The 10,388-nt window shown below is 41.3% G+C and overlaps 1 protein-coding gene across 15 annotated transcripts in view; it reads left to right on the top strand.

Annotated features, from left to right (window-relative positions):
* DAB2IP (DAB2 interacting protein) overlaps positions 1-10,388 on the top strand; it is a 275,541-nt gene that overhangs the window by 212,593 nt on the left and 52,560 nt on the right. For 14 of the 15 annotated variants that reach the window (XM_072430459.1, XM_072430460.1, XM_072430458.1 and 11 more), the window contains 3 exons: positions 4,322-4,475; positions 5,267-5,365; positions 6,243-6,797. In XM_072430459.1, coding sequence (XP_072286560.1) covers positions 4,322-4,475; positions 5,267-5,365; positions 6,243-6,797 — 808 coding nt within the window. Of the gene's footprint in view, positions 1-649; positions 782-4,321; positions 4,476-5,266; positions 5,366-6,242; positions 6,798-10,388 lie in introns of those variants that run through there. The other variant, XM_072430469.1, reaches the window with a different exon arrangement.

The raw sequence follows: 10,388 nt of genomic DNA, 5'->3' as shown, positions 1-10,388 counted from the left end.
CAAAAAAAAATGCCAGAGTTGGGTTTGAATCAGGAGATAACAAAATTCTTTTGTTTCCATGAGCCATTTGGGCCTTTCCTTCCTATGGTTTATGAGACAGTTTGATAATAAAGCAGTGGGGTCAGTGGGCAGTATATAGTGACAGAATCTTTAATCAAACTGTGCACTTATTTAAGACCTGAACCACAGAAGCTGTGCCAAAATGCAAATAAAAAGTATTGTCTTTTGTTCTAATTACTGAATTACTATGTCATATCCCATACTTTCTACCATCTGAGTACCATCTGAGTAGAGGCAAGGCTTTGCTTCCTCAATATCAAAACAGTTCTGTTTTTCAGGAGGAATTCCCAACAAAATGGTAGGTTTCTGAAGGGTACAGTTATATTTTCTAGAAGTTCCCAATAAATACATTTTTAAATAAATACATTTATATGTTCACCTCACCCCAAATCATGCACACTAGTAAACACAAGCTGAACTGCCTAAAATTTTGCTAGGGATTTCAGAGCTATGAGTAAAACCCTCTCTGTGACCACTAACTCAATATTTTCGTCATCCTAACAACCCTGAAGCTTTGTGTCCCACTCCAGCTTGTGAACATGCTGATCCTGATGCCTTGTGACAGGACAGCCAATAACAACGGAACATGTTGGAATCACCAGGTTCATATACTGCATTACCGTGTGACATTATATTGACACAGTGGAGGAGAAAAAGCTGAGCGACCAGAGGTCAGACCTGTCTATAGATGATGAATTTAATGGATCCTGAAAAGAACATGGTGAGGACGGGGCAATATGATAGCCAGGCTGGTTTTGTCCTGTTGGTGTTTACTGTCAATTAAATCTTTCCTGCTCATTCACTTTGCAAGTGAACCTGTTGCAGGGGCTGCATTCAGAGATGCAAGGGGTTTCTGCAACCAACAGTCAGATTGAGGTTTATATGGGTATTATTAGGATGGGGGTCACAGCATTAGGTCCTAGGAAAATCTACCTTCAACTTGGAGATCACAGTAAACATTGAGTTGACAATCACAGCCTCCTATGTAACGTACATGCAAACATCAGGACACCAAATCCAACCCAGCACCAACCTTAGGTGGGGACATTTGTTGGAAAGGAGACAGTCAGTTGCAATGACAGCCTACTCCATCCCAGTAGACAGTCTCCCTCCCACTCGTATTGTACAAAGTAGCATAAATTAGGTTGTCTTTGATGATTTTGGTGCAGGCTGTCATCCATTTTTAATGTAATAATATTATGTCATTATGTTATGTAACAATCATACCAGATGATTACTCACTCGCGCCATTTGTCACTTACAGATTTTAAACCTCAACACAATCTTTAAATGTAACCAAAAACTGGATCATGGATTCCTTTACACTACCTAATCTACAAAATTTTGTATCACTGTGGTACAGTTCCCTTTATAGCTACCCTTTTCTATATCTCCTGCCAGGTTGACGTTAAATAGTGGAACAAAGCTAAGTGTTGGAAAGAATGGAGAACACGGATTTACAGCTAATTTACATGATTCAGCATTGTAAAGCCTATAGGGACCCTGGCCCAGAGAGATTTATACCTTCCACACTCCGAATCACTGACCAGATTTTTCTTATATTCCTAAAGGATTTATGTTTAATAAAACACCTAATTTAATGTTTTGTTAAATATTAACAGCAGGTAATGTGAAGTACTGTTCGCATACTCACAATATTGATATACTTTACACTGTTTTCTATCAATATGGCAGTCTATTTAGCTTCTTCTACATTGAATGACTGACCCTTGAAGTTAAGCACTTTTTAGCATTAAATAGATTTCAGCTTTTATACTTGGTTACATTCTGTGTAAAGCTACCTACACACTTCCAATTATTATCGTTGGTAAACGAATGACGAACGATCCTGCACGATATCTGCGAACGATCGTTCGCAGATATTGTACACACGATAGATGCGATCGTTTGAACAATACAGGAAGTGACGTGCACCACAGGAAGTGAGCGAACGTACGTTCACCGCGCATGCTCAGACCATGGACGATCAATGAACGACCGTACACACGATAGATGGTCAACGATTGTCGTCCAATCCGATCCGCCGGTCCGGTCGTTCATTTCCAACGACTATCCTCGTTCGTCGGCGTCGTTGGTTACTTTTTTTACAAACAATTTTTGCCCAATCGATCGTTCGTCGTTCATTTCCAACGATAAAAATTGGAAGTGTGTACGCAGCTTAAGACATTGTGCTCCCTGTAGTCTGAAGCAGTAATGGTACACCCTGTGTATCCCTGTTGTATGACACATTTTTATACCACAGGTGTTTGCAGGGGCAGCAAGAGTTTCTGTATTGGGATCTCTGATCACCTGCTGCAATGGGATTGTCTATACTTATACTATTTTGTCTAAATTAGTATGTGTTAAGGAGGCCTAAGGAGCTGAGTAATGTTCTCATGTTATGTATGTTATCATGTGCTACACTGCTTGGGGAAGGTAGCCTTACATACAGATATTAGTGATCATGTGAGCTGTGAGACATTCCTTAAACTACTACATATATAGCCAAGCCCATCATTATGCCTGTAGTGTGAAATAGGGGGTGATCGCTTGATCTGTGTGTGACCTGTAGGGTAGCATGGCTTCTACTTGTGTTTTTAGGAACATATATTGGCCAGTCTTGTTATATGTGTTACAGCTTCCTCCTTATATGATATAGCAAGGCTCCTCACAGTGCTTGCAGAGTAAATACCAAGCGCATGTTTAAATAAATCAATGATATGCAGCATAGCGTACCAATGTCATTTATTACTAATTATTTACTATAGTTTACTTAAATCATTCATATTCTGCCTAGTAACAAGCATATAACCCCCCAGTGCTGGCAATATGTAAATCATTTTGTCAATATGGTTTCATCTCCTATGTTTCTGATATATATGCCGTAGACACCGCCTAATATGAAAAGTGCTCCGCAGGGACCCAGCTGCCATTTTTAAAGGTTAATGCCAGGTTGCAGCATTCATTGGTTGAAATATAATGTCCTATTGGCCATTGTGTGTATTTTCTTCTAAAAACGTCATGGGCTGGGAGAAGATTGGTTCCAGGCTGTAAATATTTCTGTAAAGTGTTTGTCCGCCATGTACAGCAGTGGAAAGTGAGGCAGAAAATAGATATTTGCCGCATGGCAAAAGGTCAACACCACTTGTTTTCCCAAAACATTTGCCATGATAAAGTTGTTGATGTTCTTCGGCAAAGAACAAAGTGTTGGATTTCTGTCAGAAATAAATGGGGGTATTTTCTAGTTGTCGATCTTTGTTTTCCCATGCTCAGGTTACCTGTAGACCGAGTGGAAGACATGTTGTCCCTAGGTGTGGACAGTGAAACCTATAAATCTCCTGCTGGGCAGGACTCAGTAACTGATCTAACGCAGGGATTTGTATTAATTTTAAATGATGCACACAATAGGGAACTATGTCCTACCACAGTGGGCTGTTTCAGGGAAATGTCACAACAATCGATCAATAAAATAATTTCCCAGCAGAGGAGGCAGTGGCTGGCGTATTAATTAAATTAGATCCACCTCTCTTTATAATCCCTAACAATAAAGAGGTTGGAGATTCACCTTTCGCTATGCAATATTCTGGGTGCTGATTGACAAAAACTGCCATAGTCTGGGCTCCTGGCAGATGCATCTCATATTGTTTTCCCATTTCTAAAATTGTTCACTCTGTGAATATGATGCAGTACCATACATCCAATGATTGATGTATATCTTTGCATGCTGAATGCTGAGCAGTGCTGTGCAGCCTCTTCTTTTCATTCATATGGACAATAAACCATCTGAGCTAAATATGTTTGCATCTTGGTTCCGTCTTATGCCCAAGTAGGGTTAAATAACACCTGTATAAGATGTGTGTTAACATGTGTAAAAATACATTTGTTCAGTCTTAGAAATGTTCATTTTTGTTTAATATTCTTTGTAACAGGTTGTGTAAATTATTTTTATTCCTTGTAGAGCTGCATAGAAAACAAAAAGTATCTCATTGTTGGCTGTAGACAACACAGACAGTTCAAAATACATGAGCCAAGGAGTGACATCAGTTAGGTTACATGAAAAGATTTACATTAGCCTCATCAAAAAAATTCACTAAACCAACTAATTGTTCCTGAAGAACAGCTTTTTTTCCTTCTATTGTTGGCGTTATGAGAATGTTTCTGGGTGTGGTTAGCAGCATTACAGTTGTCTGTGGGACAAAGTAGTCAGGGTACAAGAAAGGTGAATTTACAGGAGTCTCATCTGTGTCTTATCTCTCCGCAGGTCACATCTAATGCCGAGATTGAAGGAATCACGCTCACACGAATCTTTGCTTAGTCCCAGCAGTGCAGTTGAAGCTCTTGATCTCAGCATGGAGGAAGAGGTGGTCATCAAGCCTGTTCATAGCAGCATCCTGGGCCAGGATTATTGTTTTGAGGTGGGTCGCTTTCCTCATCTGCTCCACAGTTCGTAGGGGTAAACATTTTACTGTCTGCTGTTAAGGAAGGCAGGCGGACTCTATTCATATACAAGTTACTGGTGAGGAAGTCAGTTGTGTTGGCAGGTATGCCCCTCCACTGCTGCACCTAAGTTACACATTTTCTGTTGTGATAGCCACCTGAATATTGTCTGTATTGGTTTATGAACTTTAACCTTCTTTTTCTGAATTTATGAAGATGGCATATGTACTTTAAAAAATGCACAAATTAGAAAGGATTTTCTTTGGTCATTTTGTGGCTCATAAAAAACTGACCAATAATATTTAACTGTGATTTTTCTGCTGGCTGGTTGCTGTTGAGTATTTCCTCTTCCACTGTGTAGTGTAGAAATCTCTGCACCGTATACAGAGAGATGAGGCAAGAAGTTTCCAGGTCACTGGGTATGTGACAGTTTCTTGAATGGGCCAGATACAATCTGACAGCCGCAGCTACAGGCAGCAAGATGAGGAAACCGCATTTGTCATTTGTTTTATCATAGAAATGTCTGTTTGTCATTTGCAAGGTCGGTACAGACAGACATCTGGGAAAAAGTTGAACTGGCATTGAATCTCCCAGTGTATGGTGAAATGCTTGTGTTTGGTAGTAGTAATTGCTGAGACCTGCAGCAGCCAATCACAATGTTTTTTTTTCATGAGAGGTATTTGTTGTTCGCTGGAATGTTTACTGCTCAGCCTCAGTTGGCGTTTTAGATTATTGTTTTTTAAAATTACCTTTCATATTCTTCTGGCAGGTTACAGCGTCCTCTGGCAGTAAATGTTTCTCATGTCGTTCGGCAGCTGAACGCGACAAATGGATGGAAAACCTACGTCGCGCTGTTCACCCCAATAAGGTATCAGTGAATCACTAACTTTATTCCCCTTTCACTCCCTGTAAAACAGACATGGGACACATTGCACCATTTACCCAACAATGGTATCATGTAAACCAGGGGTCAGCAAACTCCGGCTGCCTCCTTGCTGTTGCTCCCCTATTTACCGCGGCCGGCGTTAATATTCCGCCGGCGCGGTAAATAGGGAAAGCTCCCTGAAGGTATATCCCCCTCCTCCGCAGTGCATACCTAGGAGAGGGATTTCACTTCAGGGGCGTTCCCTGATGGTGGGCGGAGCCATTAGGGCGGGTCCAACCTAGTGTGCTCCCGCCCACCCCATAAATGGCCTAGTGGCCATAAAACTTTGCCGACCCCTGATGTAAACAATAAAAAGCAGTCATAATGATCCACTTTTATCCTGCTGCAAGCACAGTCATGTGACCACTCATTGACCTGTGTTTATTAATCGGATTATTGGGAAAAAAAAGTTGGCTACCATAATAGCTTAGCAATATTCTAATGCTGGATAGTCATATGACAATTCATCATCATGTGTTCAGTAATGTGATCAGCTATAACCAAGAGGTGATGTTCATAATAAATTAAAATAAATTAGAACTTCCTCCTTCCCCAACCTTCACACACACAAAGGGCAGTTTATGACCATGCAGAGCACTATCTGTCAAATAAGAGGATTATGGCAAAGACTAGAGAAGTAGTGGCCATAATGATTTAGCTGCATTTCATGACTACACAGCAATAACCCCATATGCTACTTATATATGCACTTTACTGACCCATATATACAGTAAAACAGTCTAAACTGTAAACTCTCTATAGGCTCTGTAAACTTTTTTTTTTTCCCTGAAACAGAGACTTGTTAATTGTGTTTTTATAGGACAATACCCGCCGAGTGGAAAATATGCTGAAATTGTGGATTATTGAAGCCAAGGACCTTCCTGCTAAGAAAAAATACCTGTGTGAGCTGTTTTTGGATGATGTCCTTTATGCACGAACTACCTGCAAGCTTAAAACAGACAACGTCTTCTGGGGGGAGCATTTTGAGTTCAACAACCTGCCAGCACTGAAGAGTATCACAGTGCACCTGTACAAGGAGACAGACAAGAAGAAGAAGAAGGATAAGAACAACTATATGGGGCTGGTCAACATCCCCATCCCTGCGGTAACTGGGCGCCAGTTTGTGGAGAAATGGTACCCCGTGGTGTCCACCAACACCAGCAAAGGCAAATCAGCTGGCCCCATGATTCGGATTAAGAGCCGCTACCAGAGCATTAACATTCTTCCCATGGAGATGTATAAAGAGTTTGCTGAATATATCACTAATAACTACATGAGCTTGTGCTCCACCCTAGAGGGCGTTCTTAGTGTCAAGAACAAAGAGGAAATGGCATCTGCACTGGTCCATATACTGCAAAGCACTGGGAAAGCAAAGGTGAGAATGACACTGCATGAAGGCATTGCTTATATTTGCCTTATAAGCTCCAGATTGGGTATTTTCTGTGTCCTTATATATTATGCTGTGTATTTCCCATTTCCTTCTATATACCACAAATATTTTCCATGCCCAATGCAGAATATTTCACATATTGTTAGGTATTTAGCTCTGGATATTTGTCATGAACTTTATGTATCCTGTAGTGGTTATTTTTTGGGTCCCTATATACCCCAAGATAGTTATTTCCTATGTTCCTATGTAGCCCACGTTGGATTTTTGCCTTGATTTAAAGCAGTGGTTACCAACCTTTTGTACCTCACGGGCTGGGGAGCCGCGTGTCACTCAAAGGGGAAGAAACTTATTCCAGAGTAACGTGGTGCCAGAACCCGCCCTCTCTCGCAGGCTCAGACCTGCTTGCTAAACATCCTGGGGGTACAGTAGCGCAGGGCTGTAACTACAGAGGACATGGTCAGGAGAAGGACCCCACTGGGGGGCGCACCGGCCAGGTATTTTTTCTGTGGTCCACCAACATTTTTCTGCTGACCACCGGTCGGTGACCGCTGTTTTAATGTATCCTGTGCTGAATTCTTCTTGCTGCTGGGTGTGTAACATGGGAGAGCCAATGTCACCTCTTGGAATTGATGTATGTCCCCTGGGACAACGGTTTCCATACCAACAAATAGATGCTGGTGGGGAAAACCATGTTAGTCTTCATTCCATCTCAGCAGCAGCATGATCATAAATGAATGAGAAAGACGTAAAAAGCTGCAATGCTATTAGAAAGTGAAATTGTGTAACTTCAATACAGTATTGTCAACCTGAAAGCATAAATAAAGATGCATACTGCAAACTGGCAGGAGTATCAGGTAAATCTGAAGCACATATAGGCAAATAAAAATAATTGGTTCTATGGAAAGTAATTATTATTTACAAGTGCAAAGTTTAACTTCTTAATTTAACTCTTTATAACCGCAAGCAACTTGGAAATTGTCAAGTTTTGGAGAAATCTCCTTATTTATCTCTCCATACTCATTTAGAACAACATGAGAATATACTGAGAAGGTGCTTTGCCATTTGTTATAAATATTTGGTGTTATGCATACATCTGTACAAGTATGTCAGATACATGCAGGTGCCATTGGCTGTGTTGCCTGCCTGTGTCACTGATCATTTGTTCCTCACTAGTTAGGAATCCTTCCTGATAGTTGTCTGAGTGTGTTCAATGGAGTGTGTCTTGTCACATTTTGTATTAATAAATGATATGCTATAGACTATTTAATGTGCTCATCCAGAATTCCAAATGGCTTCACTGTCCCGGAAAAGAATTAAATGTAAAATACACGAAGCTCCAGTGGTAGATTGGGCTTATTGTGTATTTTTACCAATATGAAAATAAGCACTTTCTGAATGCATTACCTTATATTCTAGCTTTTATAGATTTGTCCCAGACAATGTCTGTCAAGTTCCTTATGAAGTTTTTTTTTCCTTAGTAATGTTTCTTCTCTATTATTATTATTACCGTATTTTTCGACGTATAAGATGCTCCGGAATATAAGACGCACCCAATTTTAAAGGAGGAAAATCTAGAAAAAAAAGATTCTGAAAGATTATTCCCCTTCTGATCACTCATGTGCCATTCATACTGGTATTCCCTTCTGATCACTCTGTGTCTTTCAAATTCCCCTTCTGATCACTCTGTGCTTTTTTTCCACTGTACGGCAGTTAGGACAGGGAACAGCAGGTGGCGCTGTGCCGGCTTCTTTCGCTCTGCTTTACAGACAGGAGAAGACACGATGCTGGCAGAGGAGAGAAGAGACAAACACTGCATGCAGCCAGAGACACACGCAGGATCGGGTATCGGGTGAATATATTATTTTAATTATTTTAGAACACATTTGTCGTATAGGACGCACTAACTTTTCCCCCCCAGATTTGGGGAAGAAAAAGTGCGTCTTATATAGCAAAAAATACGGTAATAATAATACACTTTATTTATATAGCACCAACATAATATGCATCACTGTACATTTAAATAAGAGTTGCAAAAAATGGTTCCCCCATGATAGTCCATCTTCTCCAGTCTATGAGAGCATTAAAAAATCAAGCCCAATGTATGGGCATGCTTCTAATGAGATAACAGATAGTGACCTGCGGGGGTCTTCCAGACCAGAAACAAGCCATCAGTGAGCTTGTAGTGAGTCTTTGGTGCTACTTAGCAGCATCGGATGCATTGTTACATAATATTCCATTTGGTCTCTATTGGATTCTCAGCTATGGGAATCATGGGGACCAGTGAATGGCATCACTGCCTTTGCCACCCAGAACTGACTTCACACTTTGAGGCTACGGCCTGTTCTGCAGCTGGAAGAACTCTGGCCTAATGCATAAGCAGTGTTTAACCCAGAAAATTTTTTAAACGGGATGGGAAGAAATTGTAGGCTGGTGGCGGCCCCTGTATTGTGATACAACCCATCAGAAACCACCTGGTTTGCTTCTTGGTGAAACAGCCGGCTGGTTACTGAAAAGTGCCCGGTGGTGCACCCGGCATAAAGGGGCTGGGGAGAACACCGCATAAGTGTAAGGTCTGAGTCAGGATACTGTTGGCTAGTTCATAGCGCTCTGTGCAGCCCTCCTAGGATATGCTTCATAGGACCATCACTGAACCACTGCCAAACCAGTCAAGCTGGATGATGTTGCAGAAAGGAAAACATTCACCACAGTTTCCGCATACTCTTTCACATCTCTAATTGGCTCAGTGTAAGGTGAAGGGAACGGAGTGCCACGGGTACCCCGCCAATTGTGGTGTTGTTTGACAAATGAGAATCAAGCAGCACAGTTCTGAGCTGTTAGCACAGGTCCCTTTACAGGATGTCAGGCCCACATGCCACCTTATAAAAATATGCACACAAGTAGCCTGCTGAAGGTCATCATTGCACATTAAAACTGCTGCTGTGTTGTTGCCCCTTTGCATCACTTTTTAGCTGTTCTTCTGCGCTCTTGAGACCTTTTCGCAATGTCGCATATGGATGTGCCATCATGGAGGATCTGAACTACCTATGCAAGCTGTGAGCTGAAGGTACCACCTCACGCTACAGTGCAGTACCAGTAGTGCTTTTGCCATTTCTGTCCACCTGTTGCTTTCATTTGGATCAAAGCAGATGAAATTCACACTCATGCTTCCTAACTGGACAGACAGAAGTTTTATTGGCTTGGTGATACTGTGTTGATTGAGTGTTTCCTAAATTCATTTGATTCGATTACCACCTCTAAGTGTCCTTGTACAAACAAATACAAGGGCCTAAAGCCCTGTACAGACATCAGATCGTAGCTGGAAAGAATTTTCTGCAGTTTTCCGTCAGTGACAGACAAATGAACAAGTGCAATACATACAGTGCAATTCTGTTCAGTGTAGGAAGGGGAAAGGAAAGGTGAGTGGCATCTTGCTGTGCTTCCTTTACTAATCAGTTGTGGCAGATTGATGAACAACATTGGGGGACTGCTGATTACATGTCAGATTTTCGCTTGACACGAGTACAACCATCCCGGGCAGGAATCATCTGACGTAGCTTTACTTTTTTTTTTTTTTTA

This window comes from Pyxicephalus adspersus, chromosome Z, assembly GCF_032062135.1.
Source record: "Pyxicephalus adspersus chromosome Z, UCB_Pads_2.0, whole genome shotgun sequence".
In the NCBI taxonomy this organism is placed as follows: Eukaryota; Metazoa; Chordata; class Amphibia; order Anura; family Pyxicephalidae; genus Pyxicephalus; species Pyxicephalus adspersus.
The sequence above is the reverse complement of the archived record's forward strand: the minus strand, read 5'-3'. Positions and strand labels throughout refer to the sequence as shown.